Source organism: Chlorella variabilis, assembly GCF_000147415.1.
Source record: "Chlorella variabilis unplaced genomic scaffold CHLNCscaffold_16, whole genome shotgun sequence".
NCBI lineage: Eukaryota > Viridiplantae > Chlorophyta > Trebouxiophyceae > Chlorellales > Chlorellaceae > Chlorella > Chlorella variabilis.
The window spans coordinates 1,101,058-1,117,169 of record NW_005435072.1 but is presented as its reverse complement, the minus strand read 5'-3'; the positions used below and the strand labels follow the sequence as shown (position 1 = coordinate 1,117,169).

General features: G+C 62.4%; 5 protein-coding genes across 5 annotated transcripts; 2 read left to right on the top strand and 3 right to left on the bottom strand.

The window, feature by feature from the left end:
• Window positions 1–84: 84 nt before the first annotated feature.
• On the bottom strand, window positions 85–1,895 carry CHLNCDRAFT_136555 (hypothetical protein; the record flags this gene model as incomplete). Its single annotated transcript, XM_005845753.1, has 6 exons — window positions 85–128; window positions 230–390; window positions 720–796; window positions 903–1,097; window positions 1,265–1,407; window positions 1,793–1,895. 6 exons carry the CDS (start codon window positions 1,893–1,895, stop codon window positions 85–87), a joined length of 723 nt encoding a protein of 240 aa, XP_005845815.1.
• A 498-nt stretch (window positions 1,896–2,393) lies between these two features.
• Window positions 2,394–5,656, top strand: CHLNCDRAFT_136554 (hypothetical protein; the record flags this gene model as incomplete). Its single annotated transcript, XM_005845865.1, has 8 exons — window positions 2,394–3,109; window positions 3,343–3,791; window positions 4,002–4,064; window positions 4,196–4,296; window positions 4,414–4,486; window positions 4,633–4,749; window positions 4,897–5,060; window positions 5,216–5,656. 8 exons carry the CDS (start codon window positions 2,394–2,396, stop codon window positions 5,654–5,656), a joined length of 2,124 nt encoding a protein of 707 aa, XP_005845927.1.
• An 815-nt stretch (window positions 5,657–6,471) lies between these two features.
• On the top strand, window positions 6,472–9,480 carry CHLNCDRAFT_136553 (expressed protein; the record flags this gene model as incomplete). The annotated part of the gene is made up of 11 exons (XM_005845864.1): window positions 6,472–6,774; window positions 6,895–7,010; window positions 7,120–7,261; window positions 7,408–7,463; window positions 7,824–7,992; window positions 8,077–8,235; window positions 8,325–8,447; window positions 8,582–8,658; window positions 8,765–8,822; window positions 9,007–9,184; window positions 9,341–9,480. The coding sequence occupies 11 exons, from the start codon at window positions 6,472–6,474 to the stop codon at window positions 9,478–9,480; spliced, it is 1,521 nt and encodes a 506-aa protein (XP_005845926.1).
• Window positions 9,481–10,364: 884 nt separating this feature from the next.
• On the bottom strand, window positions 10,365–11,793 carry CHLNCDRAFT_8957 (hypothetical protein; the record flags this gene model as incomplete). Its single annotated transcript, XM_005845752.1, has 6 exons — window positions 10,365–10,510; window positions 10,636–10,728; window positions 10,859–10,963; window positions 11,095–11,231; window positions 11,344–11,545; window positions 11,670–11,793. Coding segments are annotated over 6 exons (807 nt in total), but the record flags the coding sequence as incomplete, so codon positions are not given.
• Window positions 11,794–13,106: 1,313 nt separating this feature from the next.
• CHLNCDRAFT_58491 (hypothetical protein) lies at window positions 13,107–16,066 on the bottom strand. Its single transcript, XM_005845751.1, has 9 exons — window positions 15,820–16,066; window positions 15,263–15,577; window positions 14,940–15,141; window positions 14,705–14,841; window positions 14,472–14,576; window positions 14,257–14,349; window positions 13,995–14,131; window positions 13,576–13,868; window positions 13,107–13,481 (listed from the first exon to the last, which is right to left on the bottom strand). Exons 1-8 carry the CDS (start codon window positions 16,010–16,012, stop codon window positions 13,743–13,745), a joined length of 1,308 nt encoding a protein of 435 aa, XP_005845813.1. The 5' UTR covers window positions 16,013–16,066; the 3' UTR covers window positions 13,107–13,481; window positions 13,576–13,742.
• Between the last annotated feature and the right edge of the window lie 46 nt (window positions 16,067–16,112).

The window sequence follows — 16,112 nt, the reverse complement described above, 5'->3', positions numbered from 1 at the left end:
AGCCTATCAGCAGTATGTCCCGCTGCCGCCGACGCCCCGTATTGCCCCAGCCTTGCGGCACTTGTTACAGCGGGAACGGCACAGTCAATTTTGCAGGTTCCGCATATCCCACCAGAGCTCGTGCGCGCCTGCGGGCATGGAGGCGGCCGGCAGGTTGGCAGATGGCAGAGCATGCGGGTACGCAGGCGAGCCGCCCCGTAAGCTTGCCGTGCCGCGCCACGACATCCACCTGCATAAACCCTGTCCTCTTCCGTCTTATTGAGCCATGGCTTGTTGCTGCCCACAAAGTGCAGCAGGAAGGATCCCAGATCGTCCAGCGTCTCCACAGCCTCCTGCTTGCTCTTGCCCTCCAGGCCGCGCTTGATGGTCTGCAGCGGCGGCCGGAAATTCCTGCACCAGCAATTGGACGCATCCAGGAGGCAACATGCTGATGCTGGCATGTAAACAAGGCATGGAGTCTGCCGCGTGCTGGAGGACTGATACGCCATGTCGACAGCGCCTACCAGCGAAAACTGACTTCTGATCCCCCGCTGATGCTGAGCGCAGTTCAACCGGGCTGGCTGTGGGCGCTAACCAAGAACCACTGGGTAGGCATGGGCCACATGCAGCGCATGCTGTCGCCGCACCTGACAGCCTCTGGCTGCCGCTGTAAGCGCCCAGGGCAAGGGCTATCATGTTGGCTGGCCGTGCAGAGCTGGTTGGCGGCGCCCGCTACGAACCACTTGTCAGCAAAGGCGCTGCCCAGAATCGTCTGATCGATCACCAGTGTTTCCACGCCTGACAGCAGGCCCGGGTCCTGGGATACTTGGTTAAGGAGCCACCCAAACGTGTCGTTGTTGGGGGTCAGCAGAATGGCTCCACCTTGTGGCATCCCTGCATCACAGCAGCAGGGGGCCGCTCACCATCCAGCACACGAAGGTGCAAATGCGACAAGCGGTAGAGATGAACATGCCTGCCGGCTTGAAGTCTGAGGGCGGCAGGTCTGAAGCCATGACTGGAGTGCACCAGGTAAAGACCTTGTCCAGCCGCCGCAGGAAAATCACATCTGTGTCCAGCAACAGCACTCGGTCGTACTGCGTCAGCTGCCAGGCCCGAAACTTGCCAAATAGCGAGCAGAACTGTTTGCCTGCAGCCGGTCAGCACCATCATGTGAGAAGGGAATAAACACGTGGGAAGGGAATCGGCAGAGACTGCAACAGGGTGCTCCACACCAACCTGTACACGCCGGATGCGTCCAAACAAGACCGCCTGCTGGATTCGGCACGTGCTCCACCTCCAGCACTTTGATGCCCCAGCTGCGCAGCTCCTGCCTGTGCGCCTCCTCCAGCTCCTGGGTGCACAAAATCACAAAGTCGGTGTTGGCTGGTGGGCCGACGAACCGGAAAGAATTGTACAGCGCCCGCACACCTGCAGCGCATGGCCACATGGCCTACAGCTCAGGGATTTTGCAGATGCAAAACATGCATTGATTCAAAGCTGGGATTGGCCTCCACTGCCAGTATGCTTGGCTGCATCGGCTGCATCGGCTGACCGTCTGAATGATCAGTTGAACAAGAAGGTGACCACAGCGCGCCGCCCAGACCGGCCGATGCTGATATCTTGCTGCCAGCTGGTAGTGTTGATGTTGTAGCACGCGCCCTGTGTAGGAGGCAGCCAAGTAGGTGGTGTTGTGCAGTCGGCTGCGAGCAATGCCACCTACACACCGCCTTGCACTGGCTTGTCTCCTGCCGCAGCAAGGCAGCAGTGCAGCTGCTCACCTGCCGGGAGCGTGTCAACCGGAGCTGAAAGGCACCGCCTGCTCGCAGCGCAATGGTGCCTGTCAAAACCTTGTGCCAGCGGTCTGGGTCCAGCTGCCAGTTCAGGAGCGCCGCGGCGGCAAGCACCACGGCCAGCATCAACACTGTTGGCTGCGCGAGTGTTGGAGCGCTTTTGGGAGGCGTCATGACTCCTGCAGGAATGAAGCAGGTGGCCCTGGCTTCAAGCTGTGGTGATGTCAACATGTTTGAAAGCTGCTGGTTCTTGCGCACTCAGCCCTTCGCGAGATCCCTGGATGCAGCGGTGGCTATCCTCTATCCAGCCGCGGATTGGGGACACCAGGACTGGCCAAGGACTCTGATGGACACCAAACAGGTTCAGCAAGCAAGAGAGCCTTGGTGGTCAAGTGCAGAAAATGAGTGAATTAGGAGATTCGAGGGATGAGACTGGTGTCAGGCGAGAGTTGGCCTGGAATGCTCCAGTGCCACGCCGCACGGCGCCGCCAGCTGGATGAAATGGTTGGCCTTGGCTTCTCCACCGTTACCCGCCTCTCCAACCTCCCCGCTGACGCCATGAATAGGCGCCCAACCGGCGAGCCCGCTGCACAGGCTCTCTTCTAGCGGACCCACGCCAAGAACATGCCGGTGCAGGAGCTCTCGTATTTGCTGGTGGCTCCAGAAGGCGCCGAGGAGCCGGCCAGCGCTGGCCCGGCGCCACCTGCGCCCGCTGTGTTGGTGGCGGGAGCGGCTCGCTACACCCACAGCCTGCTCCGCCAGACGCTGCAGCTCGTGGGCGCCAAGCCGCGCCAGAGCGACAAGGCCGCCCACAAGGTGTTCCTCATCCTGCAGCAGCGCGCCGCGCTGCCGCCCAGTGAGCCGCTCAGCCTGGCAGGCCGCCTCCACACAGCGGCCGGCGGGCACGCTGGCGTCGCGCTCGCCCGACTCGAGTTTGACCGGCTTGTCATGGACTGCCTGGCCGCCTCCGACCAGCAGCAGCCGCAGCCGCAGCAGCAGGTGCCACCAGTAGCGGATTCGGCAGCCGCACCACTGCCGGTGCCCGCTGCTTCAGATCCCGCGCTCCAGCAGCCACCTGCCGATGGCGGCGTGCAACGGCAGCATGATGTGCTGCTGGGCGCCCCAGCCGGTGCCTCTGCCGCCGTAATTGCCGCCACCGCGGCAGCAGCTGTCGGCGACTTTCGCATCGCCTGCGCGCTTCGCGAGCAGCGCGCCTCGGTGGCGGTGCTGCTGTGCGGCACCAGCGGCACCGGCAAGTCGACTCTGGCGGCGCTGCTGGCGGCACGGCTGGGCATCTCCACGGTTGTGTCCACCGACTCCATCCGCCACATGATGCGCAGGTGCGTGCACTGGTGTGGTGGGATGCAGTATGTTTTAGCAGCTGGACTTGTGGCCTTGAAGGAGGGCAGGAGAGTCGCTGGCAACATCCTCGTGCAGACCTTAAACAGACCATATCATGACAGCATCGCCAGCTGAGCTTGCTTGCTACTGCCGCTTGTTGCGCTGCCGATGGAGCACCTGCCACCTGCCTGCCCCACCAAATCCTGCCGATTCCTGCCTGTCCGTTCTGCAGCTTCAGCAGCGAGGCAGAAGATCCGCTGCTGTGGGCGTCCACCTACGAGGCCGGTTTACACTTGCAGGCGCCCGTCAATGCGGCACAGGCACAGCAGCCGCGGCAGCCGCAAGCAGCGCCAGCGTCCTCCGCGCTGCCGACCCATCAGCTACCCTACCACCAGCTGTTGACAAGCGGCAGCAGCACAGCTGACCCGCGCAAGGCCGCGATTCGGGGGTATAAGGCGCAGAGCGCTCGGGTGCTGGAGCACGTTGATCGTCTGCTGGCGGGCTGCGAGGCGCGGCGGCAATCGCTGGTGGTGGAAGGCGTGCACCTGAGCCTCAGCATGGTTGTGCGCATGATGCAGCGGCACCCCAGCGTGGTCCCTTTCCTGGTCCATATTTCTAACGAGGCCAAGCATATGGAGCGGTTTGCTGTGCGGTCCAAGGTCATGACGCTGCGCCCAGATGGTGAGGCTGGGCGGGGTGCACTCCAGCCTGTAGGCCGCCAGGACGATGCCTGGGAGTGTTTTGGCTTGGCTTTGGCTGAGCGGCGCGCATGTTATCATGAGAGCAGGAGCGATTCGCAGCGTCGGGGCGGCTACGCTGCCTTCTGCAGCCACCTTGTGAGGGTTTGGCCCCCTTGATCCCCTTCCCGATTGGCTTTCTGTCGGCGTGCAGGCAACCGGTATGTCAAGTACTTCCGCAACATCCGTGCCATCCAGGACTACCTGGTGAAGAGTGGTGGGTTGGGGGAGCTGGTGCAGGGGTGCCTGGGGTGTGGGCGCATGTGTGGTGTGCCGGGATTGGCCTGCTGCCTTCATTCTCCTTCTACCCTACATGGGGTACACTACTTATCCCCTTGCCACTTGCAGCTGAAAAACATGCCATCCCCAAAGTGGACAACACAAATGTGGATCGCTCAGTGGCCACCATCCACACCACTGTGCTGGGCTGCCTGCGCCGCACTGCACGGGTGAGTGTGGACGGCGGGAGGGGGCCGTAGGGGCGACATCCAGCATGCCGAGCTCGCCCTGGCCTGTGTTCATTCTGCTGCCTGACTGCTTGGCTGGGCGGTATGGGCTGAGTGCAGGGGGAGAGCATGCTGAGCGGCTCCTCACTGAGCTGCAAGCTGCTGCTGGAAGAGTATCTGCGCTGCCAGTCAGGTGCGTGGCGAGCGTGTGGCGGTGGTGGCAGGGGCATTGGTGCTCGTGCCACCCACCTGCGTCTCCCCATCACTTGCCTGCCGCCTGATTCTCAGCTGTGCTGCATTGTGACGTGTGATGCCATGCCGCACTTTCCTGTCTAGCAGCCACCTGGAGCTCCAGCGATATGCTGGACCTGATTCGCCGCAAGTCGGCAGCAGGCCAGCCCCCCAGCCCCTCGGAGGCCGCCTCCACCACCACACGGGAGACGTCGACGCCCCATGGTGAGGAGAAGCCAGTTGCTGCACAGCCAGCTCCATCTGGTCCCCTGACAGAATGTGACCTGCTGTTGACAACAATGCGGCAGCAGCAGCAAGGGGGCCTTTTGTGGAAGCATGCACTGAGCCAACCCCGTCCCTTGTTCAATGTAGCACCGCTGTCTGATGCGCCGGCGGATGAGCACTTGAGGCTGGTCGCCTCAGGGCGCGCGTCGTCCATTGCGCTGGCGCGGCCGGGTGATGCTTCCGGCAAGCCAGAGGTTGCGCATCACGACTATGAAGGAGACAACCGCAGCTTTTATGGCAGTGAGAGCCAGGTGTGGATGGTGGGCGGGCAGGCAGAGATGGCGCGGGATCCACGCTTGCAGGCTCTTGTGCTTGCTACCTGTAGCAAGGAGCAAGGAGCTTTGCTATGCCAATAAGCGGACATCAGTTGCTGCCTCTTTTTGGCCACCGTCTGTTGTGTGTGCAGTCAAGCAGCGACGAGGGCGGCGGCAGCACAAGTTGCTCCTGCAGCAGCAGCAACAGCGAGTATGGCGAGGAGGAGGAGGCAGAGGAGGTACCACAGCGACGTGCCAGAAGGCGCAATGCCGGTGGCAGCAGCACCTGTGGCGAGCAGATTGTTGCGGATGGTGGCAGCGGTCAGCAGGCGGCGGCTGATGTGAGTGCCAATGGCGACGTGCTCAGCACGCTAGGACTGCCGCAACGGCGGCAGCGGCACCGGGACCGGCGGAAATGGCATGGAAGGGGCCGTGGCAGCGGCAACAGCAGCACCATGGGTGAGATCCCGGCAGGGCTGGTGCCTGAAAGCATGCGGCGCCGCAGCGAGGTGGGTTCTGTGCTGGACTCGGAGCAGCAGAGCGATACGGAGGATGCCGAGTTATCCACAGCTGTGCTGGCGGTGCAGGCCTGATCCCCCTTGCTCGCTGGGCTCCCAATGCCCAGCCCTGCAGCCAGCCATTTCCGGACTCTTGTTCGGTTCCCTCTTCATTAACCATTTGATCGACCGTCTGCCTCGCAGACGCGACTCCCTTTTGATCTAATGCGCACTTCCTGAACTGTTATTTTCCTCCCTGCGTGTATGCTCATGTATCCCTGCGTGATGCCCATTTCCCACTGGGTGGCACCACCTCCTCCCACGAGCGTCGGCCGACGCCGTCCCGCTCTACTGCCCGCGGTTGCCCCCCATGTGATACCCGGATCTGTGCTCAGAGGCAGCAGATTGTGGCCGCGAATAAATTCCATAAACCGTGAGGCAAGTGGCGCAGCGGCGGCGGCGGCACCAACAGATGGTTCCAAGCGGCGGCCTCTTCCCTTGTGCCCGCCGTTTGGAGCTTTCATACATAGGCTTTCATGCGTGGGCTGCGGCCTACTGCTGCTGTTGCAAATTTTTGTTGAGAGACGTGCTGCGCCGTGCTGAGCCTGGTTGGCTGCATTTTTTGCTTCCGAAATCAGCCGGTTCAGACCCTGCGACCGTCTTGTGACTGCTTGCAACATCTGTGAGACCTCACGCGCCCTGGCCGCAACTCGACTTCGGCCCCAACGGCAAGTGCGCCTTGAAACGCTGCCAGTGTGCTGCCGCTTGGCCCTGCGCCGGGCCGGGCGCTCCGGGCTGGGCTGCAGCTGTCAGCGCAGCTAGCGCGCGCCTGCCCCGCCTGCGTCTGAGCCGCCACTCGTCCTTGGCCGCAGGCTGCAGGTTCCGCCCGCTCCGCCTGCGTCGCTGCTGTCATGGAGGCCGGCGGCCAGGAGGACAACACACTGGTATGGGCACTGGACCGGCTGCTGGACTTGGACAAGGAGGAGCTGTCCATGACCGTCCTCGCCAGCCTGCTGCCGTCGGTGGTGGGCAGCGCCGAGGACCTGCCAGACGTGACGCGCGCCAAGCTGTGCCTGCGCCTGCTGGATGCGGAGCTGGCAGCGGGACGCATGGACGAGGCTGTGCTAAGCTACCTGCAGAAGCTGGCGGGCTGCGACGTGGCCGCGGTGGCCAATACAGCCGTCGTCTGGCCCTCACCGGAGCTCATCCTCTTGGTGAGGAATGGGGGGGGGGTAGGTAGAGCCTGCAGGCAGGCTGCTCTGCTGGGGAGTCGACAATGTCGTGTCTGTGCCTCAGCCTCCAACCCTGATGTCCCGGCCCTCCTGGGCCCACAGGTGAAGACTGAGCTGGGCATCCAGACGTGGCGGGACCTCAAGCTGCCAGTGGAGGAGGCAGAGGTGGTGCTGAACAGGCTGTTTGCAGGGAACAACACGCAAGAGTCGTACACCAGGTGGGAGCCGGGCCCTGCCTGCCTGCCACTGCCCTCACCGCCTGCCCTTGCCCACAATGCTTAGCCCTTGCCCACGCTCCCTGTCTGCCTGCCTTCCTTCACCTCGCAGGTACGACCAGCTCAGGGCCGCGCTGCGCAGTCCTGTGCTGGCTGCGGCTTTAAATGAGCAGTTCCCCTTCCAGCGCTCAATGGGCTCGGCCACCTACTTTGTGCACAAGGCGCTCGTGGCGATGCCACGCTCCCTGCTGCTGGTGAGGGCCGGGCAGGCAGCTGGCCGCCGGGGTAGGAGGAGATGCTTGGCTTTGGGGGTGATGAGAGAGTTGGCCCCTGACGAGTTTGTATTTCCACTCTCCCAGCCGCAGTAGCTGACTGTGAATGCGATTGCTGCCTGCCGCAGGCCATCCAAGATGACGTACAAGTTGGGCGCTACGAGATTGGCGTCGGCGCCAAGCGGTCCGCTGCTGCTGTGCCAGCAGTGAGCCCAGGCCCCCGCCGCCTGGCAACCGCCCTGGCTTCGCCCCTTGGACGGCAGGCAGTTACAGCGTGGCGGGGAGCAGCGCCTGCACGCTCTCCACTGCCGCCGCCGCCGGCATCATACGAGGAGGACTTGCTTCCTCCGATGGGTGGAGATGATGAGGGTTACGCTTCACCACGCCACGAGCAGGCGGCAGGGCCCAGGAGTGCCAGCCGTGGGTGAGCTGGGCAGGTTTACGAGTGTAGTGGAGCCCTCCTCCTGCTGCCCGTACTGCTCACACAGACATCTTAGCTGTGCTTCGTTGGGCCCATCACCTGCCGCTGTGCCACTTGCTGTAGAGGGGCGGCAGCGTTGCAGGACCTGGGTGTGGGGCTGGCCGATCTGGAGCAGCAGGGCGGCCAGGACCCACTGCCGGAGATGCTCCAGCACGCTGCCGCCGCTGTAGCAGCAGCGGGTGGTGTGCCTCCTGGGCGGCACATGCGGTGGACCGAAAGCCCAGCGGTGCAGGTGCGGACAAGCGGTGGCTGGTGCTCATATTCTGCTGGTGGCAGCCAAGTGAATGCTGCCTGGCCCACCTCCGCCCTGCCGCAGCACCCCATGCCTGAGATGGAGCCTGCAAGGATCCAGCAGCACGTGCCACTGGCGCAGCCGACGCCCGCCAGGCAGCAAGGGCGACAGCAAGGCCGGCGCGCTGCAGCTGTGCAGGGGCACGAGCAGGAGGACCAAGAGGGTGGCAAGCGCCGTCGCCCGGTGCGCCGCTGCTTGCAGTACCTCCGGGCGTGGACTTGCACGCTGTCGGCCACAATGAACACACGGTAGCACTGCCCTTTCTTTTGCAGCGACTGAATTGGACCGCTGAGGAGGAGACGGAGCTGATTGATTTGGTCAAGCTGTTCGGCCGCGGCAGCTGGATCGAGATCAGAGACAAGGGGGCAGGGGTGTTTGACCCTCTCCGCACGGCGGTGGGTAGAGGGGCGAGCAGCGCACGCCTGGGGCGCCGCATTCTTGTGGTGATCCTTTATGCCTCTTGCTTGCATTGTTGCTTATGCCAATGTGTCTGCTGGCCTGACTGCCTGCCGCTCCCCATGTGCTTCAGGTGGACCTGAAGGACAAGTGTGTGCTGGCCCTCTATCTGCGCTGGCAACTGATGGCCCCTGCTTTGGCTTGCTGCCTGTGCTCTGCTGCTCCCTCCCAGCCTGCGGCATGTTCAGCCAGTGTTGTGCCCTGGTGGCCAACTGCTCTAATGCTGCCGCTGTCGCTGCCTTCGCCCTCCCCACAGGTGGCGCAACCTGGTGAAGACAAATAAGATCGAGCCGCAGACGCTGCAGGAGGTCGAGGTGAGGACAGGACAGGCAGCTTGCTGGCTGGGTGGCTCTGACTCTGGCTGGGGGGCCGGATGAGGGCTCTTATTGCCGCTCCATTTGATTGTGACACGAGTGCTTGCGCTCAGGACACAGATTGCAGCGGTGCTGGGCTCGGCAGCTGCTCGCTATCTGATGCACTCAAATCTTGTGGCTGCAGATGCGGGAAGCTGAAATCTGCGATAACCTGCGAAAGCAGAAGCGCGTGGGGCGGCCACCCAAGTTTGTGTCACCCAAGCCCAAGCGCCGGCGGCTGGGTGTCCCCGCTGTCGAAGATGTTGACGATGATGATGATGATGATGAGGAGGAGGAAGAGGAGGACCCCGTGGAGGATGCAGGTGTGTGTGTATGTGTGTGGCTGCAAACGTCATGTGCTGCACTTGCGAGGGGTAGAAGGCAGAACAGCGCGAGGGGCGCGGTGCGATGAACAGCACAGGCTGCGTTGGCTCGGTGCTTTAACACGACTTTGCGCACGCTGGGCTGTTCACCTGTAGATGAGGGTGGCGAGGAGGACGAAGCAGGCGACAAGGAGACATCGGCAGAGGACGAAGACCAGCAGGAGGCGCGATCTCAGGAGGAGGAAGAGGAGGAGCAGAAGCCCCAGCCGCGGCGAAGCAGCCGCCTTCAGCACTAGCCGCCACTTGTACAAGAATGAGTTACTTCAGTGTCTGCCGTGGGTTGCGTGACCCATACCCCATCTTTCGTCTGGGCTCTGTTGGGGGCGCAGGTACGGGATGCCCGTGGCCTTGCATGTTCCGCTTTTCCACCTATGTGGCGATCCATGGCGTGCTCACAGAATGTGGAAAGAGATTGCATTGGGATTCAAATGTAGCAAGGGGAACTGTCGGAGGGAGGCAACTTGTACTGTTGGCAAGCCGCAATTCAATTGGAGGCGCTATGATAACTGAGGTCAGGGAGGCCAAGGGGCAACCTGATGAAATCGCTGAACATGAAGAGAGGGCTGGAGACAAAATGATCAAACGTGGGCGTCAGTGCTGGGAGGGTTGATTCAATGGTGACGAGGTTGGCCGCGAGGCCTGTTCTTGTGTGGCGCTAGTTGGCGCGCATCTTGTACTTCTCCTCCAGCTGCTTGCGGATCTTGAGCAGCTCGGGGTCGGCGGCGAAGCTGCTGTCGATGATGGTGGAGTTGTCAGCAGAAGCGCAGCGCTCGGGGGTGGTGGTGACAATCTTGGACCGCCAGTTGGGGACCGCCACTTCGCCCTTCAGGCCCTCCTCCTTCATCAGCGTCAGGTAGCGCTGCAGGCGCGCCTTCTGGGCACGGCGGGCGTCCTTAGAGTCAAAGGCATACGGAGCCTCCTCCTCGCGCAGCATGGTCTGGCCGCCCTGGTTGCACACGTCAGCGGGGCCGGCCACCAGGCGCATCTGGCGTGGGGTCAGGGGCTGCAACAGGGTGCACAAGGCAGAAAAGAGTTGGAAACAGTTTGCCACCTTCAGACCTCTTTCAACAACAACAGATGCAGCTGGAAAGAGGCTGACGGGCACACACTGGCAACCCGTGCTTCTCACCGGCATGGCGGTCAGGTCGAGATGGGTCTTCACGCCATCGACCACGACGTAGGCGCTGGTGGGTGCCACAAACTCCATGTTGGGGGAGGCATCCTCAAAGTCGTTGGCCCAGTTGTGGATCTGCACGCCGGTGACGACTGCAGCAGAGGAGAGGAGGGCAGTGCAAAGCGGGGAGAGGCATAAGAACTCTGGTCGGCACAGCTGCGTGGCACAGCCAGCTGTACAACACGTGGGCTGCACGCCAGGCTGCACATCAACTCACCGGCGTAATCGGCCTTGTCGGTGTTGACAGTCTTGGAGATGAGGAACTCCAGATCGTCGGAGATGGTGCGCTCAGCCACCTTGGTGATGTCGACTGTGAGGGAAGAGAGGTGGGGAAGCAACCAGTCAGCACGTGAGAATACGCAAAATGCTGAGGCAGGCAGCTGGGCGTTGAACTGGACAGCATGTGGGTGGGTGCAACACAGCCATGCTGTGGCACCCACCCAGGGACAGGTTCTTCACAGACTCGTCGGTGTTGCCCTCGTGCCTCAGGCGGCGGGCAATGCGCTGCTTCAGAATGCTCATCTCTGGGTCCACAGCATCATGCACTGCAGGTGTAAAGGGTGGGTAGCAGCTGCTGTGTGAGCGGCTGATCCCACGAGAATGTGCCAGGCTGCCACACAGCAGCAAGCAAGGCGCATCAAGATGGGCCAGCATGCAGTCGGCCCTTGTGGCTCACCGCCGGGGATTTTGCAGTTGCAGGTCAGGCCCTCGCTCTTGATCTCGTTGGTGGCCTTGATCAGGGCACCGCAGGCGCAGGACTGGCCGGGGCGGCCGGGACGGGACATGGGGCCCACCTCGCCGCTGGCGTTGATGCTGCAGGCAGGCAAGAGGGAAGGATAAGTCAGGGTGCGGCAGCTACAGCGAAAAACAGCAGCAGAAAGACTGAGCATGCACGTTGCCGCCAAGCCAGCTGCCCCACGCCCACCTGATGTGCGGGAACGAGAAGAACACATAGCGCTCCTTGTTGCTGCTGCACAGAGGAGAGTGGCTGAAGCCGGCGCCCATGCCAGTCACGCCGCAGGTCAGCACGCCGCCCAGGCCGTTGGTGGAGAAGGCGGAGCCAAAGGTCTCCTCAATGCGGTGCTTCAGGGTCAGGGTCACCTCGTCGCGACACAGGTTCACCATGGCTGCGCGGCAGGGACGGTGACAAATTGTTTGAGCTAGGAGGAATGGGAGAAGCTGCCCAGAAACTAGACAGCGAGAGATCTGGAGATGAAATGCAGGCATGCCGACAGTGCGACCCGTCCTCACCGATGGAGTTGTCGCCGGTGAACCCAAAGGCGTACAGAGCCATCTCCACGCGCTGCATGAAGTCGTCCGCGCCGAGGGCACTCTCGAAGTGCTTCTGCACGGCGTTGGCGCGCCCTGCAACAGTGCCAAAGGGTAAGAGTCACGGGTGTGGGCAAGGCGAAGCACGTGGCATGGCTGATTGCATGCATGGAGCACTCCAGCAGCTTCCAAGTCTATTGGATTCAGTTGCCAGCGACCCGCTCACCGGTCAGGTACTCAACCTCGACCGTCTCAGGCACAGGCTCGGCAGTGTCCTTGGCAGCCTGAGCGCGGGCCACGACGTCGGGGGCGCCGATGATGATGGTGCCGTCAGCCTCCACCACAATCATCTTGCCATTGGCCTCAATCACCGACTGCTTGATCTCGGCTGCAGGGCAGGGGAGGGCCCGGGAGGAGAATCAGGGCGCAGTGCCAGAATGGCAAGGGGGCCACATTCTGGCGCGGAGGCTTCCGTGGGTAGTCAGGGGCGGTGGTAGTGGCGGCTGGCGGTCACCATCCCTGGCGGGTCAGGCTGCAACACCATTGCCACAGTCCCTGCCACACGTCGTCAGCGCGTCCCCAACGCGCTGAGGGCCCCCTGCTCCCCAGTTTTGCTCACCATCGGCGGCCGCCCGAACCAGCACGGCGGCCCCTCGCCCCGCCTTCACCACGCCGCGGCTGGAGAATAGCTGCATGGGCATGGCGCTCCTACGCACTCGGCGGGCCGAGTTGAAGGTGGTGGCGCAATCGGCGCGCGCCTGCGCTGCGGTCAAAGCTGCGGCGGGCATGGCTTCGGCTAGTTCAAGCGGGTAATAAATCAGCAGGACAAAAAGTGGCGTGCATGGGGAGTTCGCGGCCTGAGCAGCCTGAGAGTCGTAGCACGCCCAGCTTGCCTAGCACGCCTGGCAGGACATGTGTGTCTCTTACACCGGCAAATATTGCGATGATGCAACTGATCGTTATCACTGATCAGTGGTTTCCAGCAGGCCGTGTCCCCGTTCTTGCAGGCAGCTGGCTGCACCCGTGTCTGGCCGCCGCTGGGGCCGGTGCACAGCCGCGCGCCACACGGCCTTCTGGCGCAGCACTGCACTGTGGCTGTCGCCGCCGCCCGCAAGTTTTCAAAATCCCGGGTGTGTTTGGGTGGCTAAGCAACAACAGAAGGCTCACAGCAGCAGACCCTGGCAAAAGTGAGGTGCCTGCTCTCCACCCCTTCACTGCTTGCAGCCTGCCCTCCCCCACACCGCCTGGTGCTGCCTGGCGCAGGCTGGCTGGCTGACTAAAGAGCGATGGCTGGCCTGACGCGGCGCTGCCTTCTGCAGACGCGCGACGCTTCGCACAGGCCCAGTGCGCACAAGCTGCCATGCACGCCAACCGCAGCTCTTCATCACGCAACTGCCTAGCCAGTTTGTCTGCTAGGGTGTCAGTGGTATTCATTACCGCGTCGCGTGTTGCTGGTGTTAGCATAATAGAGAGCGCGCGTTTGGAAATGGTGCACTGCCTGAACCCTGGAAAATCGGTGCAGAATTGTTATGGATGTAACCATAACTAGGAGACGCAGACGTGCACACGAAACGGCGCTGCTAAACAAAAGACCGAGGACTGAAAATATCATTCATCAAGCAATCAAGCTGACCATCAAATGAATATTGGTGTTCTCTGTGATTCAATGTGTTTACTTAGTATGAAAACTCTAGATGACCTCGCTCTCTCGCCACCGCAGCCCATGTGTTCAGTTCTTGGCAGGCAGCTTGTACTTCTCCTCCAACATTTCCCACACCTTGCGCAGCTCAGCATCTGCAGCAGGCAAGCAGTGCAGCGGGATGTATGAGCCACCTGGCCTGCAGACGCGGCACCAACAGGGCCGGCAGCGCGCCACCGGCCATCTCACCCTCGGCGAAGCTGCTGTCAATGATGTTGGAGTTGTCGGCGGTGGCGCAGCGCTCAGGGGTACCCTTCACAATCGTTGACTGCCATGCGGGAGCAGTGCCAGCGCCAGTGCCGTCCAAGCTCTCCTCCTTCAACAGCGAAAGGGAGCGGTGAAAGCGCCCCCTCCGATCACCGGGTGGAATCCTTGAATTCAAAGCATAAAGGAGCCCCTCCTCGCCGCAAAAGGTTTTGGCCCCCCTGGTTGCCCACGTCAGCGGGGCCGGCCACCAGGCGCATCTGGCGAGGGGTCAGCGGCTGCACCGGGCAACAGAAGAGTGGCTCATCAGTAGTGATCGGCGATGGCCAATCAAGCAATAGTACAAACAGGTCCGTTTTCATCTTTGCCACTTTAACATTGGCATGCTAAGCGGCATGACTCACCGGGATGGCTGACAAGTCGAGGTGGGTCTTCACGCCATCGACCACAACGTAGGCGCTGGTGGGTGCCACAAACTCCATGTTGGGGGAGGCATCCTCAAAATCATATGCCCAGTTGTGGATCTGCACGCCGGTGACGACTGCAGGAGAGGAGAGGAGGGCAGTGCGAAGCGGGGAGAGGCGTAAGAACTCTGGTCGGCACAGCTGCGTGGCACAGCCAGCTGTACAACACGTGGGCTGCTCGCCAGGCTGCACATCAACTCACCGGCGTAATCGGCCTTGTCGGTGTTGACAGTCTTGGAGATGAGGAACTCCAGATCGTCGGAGATGGTGCGCTCAGCCACCTTGGTGACATCCACTGTGGGGCAGGATTAGCAGCAGGCAATCAGTCAGCTGGATGCAGTGGCAGGCCGTTGCTCCAGGCAGGCAGGGCGCCAAACTGAGCAGCATCTGCATTCCCGCACCACAGCAGGCACCCACCCAGGGTCAGGTCCTTCACAGAGTTGTCGTTGTAGCCCTCGTGCCGCAGGCGGCGGGCAATGCGCTGCTTCAAGATGCTCATCTCTGGGTCCAGAGCATCGTGCACTGCAGGTGTAAAGGTGGGTAGCAGCTGCTGTGTGAGCGGCTGATCCCACGAGAATGTGTCAGGCTGCCACACAGCAGCAAGCAAGGCTATCAAGATGGGCCAGCATGCAGTGGCCCGTGTGGCTCACCGCCGGGGATCTTGCAGTTGCAGGTCAGGCCCTCGCTCTTGATCTCGTTGGTGGCCTTAATCAGGGCACCGCAGGCGCAGGACTGGCCGGGGCGGCCGGGGCGGGACATGGGGCCCACCTCGCCCTTAGAGTTGATGCTGCAGGCAGGCAAGAGGGAAGGCGAGGTGAGATCAGCAAACAGCAGGGAAAGAGCGCAGGGTGCAGGTCCCCGCCAAGCCAGCTGCCCCGCGCCCACCTGATGTGCGGGAACGAGAAGAACACATAGCGCTCCTTGTTGCTGCTGCACAGAGGAGAGTGGCTGAAGCCGGCGCCCATGCCGGTCACGCCACAGGTCAGTGCGCCGCCCAGGCCGTTGGTGGAGAAGGCGGAGCCAAAGGTCTCCTCAATGCGGTGCTTCAGGGTCAGGGTCACCTCGTCGCGACACAGGTTCACCATGGCTACGCGGCAGGGACGGGGACAAATTGTTTGAGCTAGGAGGAATGGGAGCTGCCCAGAAACTAGACAGCGAGAGATCTGGAGATGAAATGCAGGCATGCCGACAGTGCGACCCGTCCTCACCGATGGAGTTGTCGCCGGTGAACCCAAAGGCGTACAGAGCCATCTCCACGCGCTGCATGAAGTCATCGGCGCCCACGGCAGAGGCAAAGTGCTTCTGCACGGCGTTGGCGCGCCCGGTGAGGTACTCGACCTCAGCCACATCGCTCACGGCCTCGGCCTCGGCCGCCTGCGCGCGCGCCACGGCCTCGGGGCCGCCAATGATGATGGTGCCTGAGGGCTCCACAATGATCATCTTGTCGCCAGCATCGATGACCTGGCTCTTGCCCTCCACGGTGATCTCAATGGGACCCGCGGCGGCGACAGCGGCGGCGGGCTCTGCAGCCAGTAGAGGCAGGAAGATGAGCTGGGAAGCCCGCAGAGTCAAGGGGCAGGGTAGACAACAAGCAGCGAGCCTCCCCATTCCCATGGGATCATACGGGGCTGCAAGCAGGCCCAAATCAACAGGGTACAAAACCGCTGCTGCGGCGCTGTGGTAGTGGGCGCCCAAGCCCAGTGAGGTTCCCCGTCTCGAACTGCCTTCGCCCCTTGCGCGGTTTGTGATCACCCCCTTGATTCACCTGCGGCCTGAGGGGCGGCCTCCGTCTTGGCGGCCTCCTTCTTGCGACCCCAGAAAGCCGCCTGCACCGCCCGGCGGCTGTTGAGCTGGCCGTGCGCCTTGGAGCGCAGGTGCCTGCTGCTGCCGGCATAACTGGTAGCCTTGCTACCCGCAGGGGCCTGCATCGCCACAGTGCCGAGCACCAGGTTGGCCATGGTTGCAATGGGGCCTGGCGTCGCGCGGGGGGTGCAACGGTGTACAAGTGAATGGTGCTGGGTAGGGGGACTCCATTCATCCACCCCTGATGGTAGCCTT

Excerpts from the sequence above, each read along its gene's own strand:
- CHLNCDRAFT_58491 (XM_005845751.1), bottom strand. The coding sequence starts at position 16,012 with ATGGCCAACCTGGTGCTCGGCACTGTGGCGATGCAGGCCCCTGCGGGT. Across the intron at positions 15,578-15,819 it reads GGCCGCCCCTCAGGCCGCAG|AGCCCGCCGCCGCTGTCGCC; the intron begins GTGAATCAAGGG and ends TACTGGCTGCAG. Across the intron at positions 13,869-13,994 it reads TCGACTTGTCAGCCATCCCG|CCGCTGACCCCTCGCCAGAT; the intron begins GTGAGTCATGCC and ends TGCCCGGTGCAG.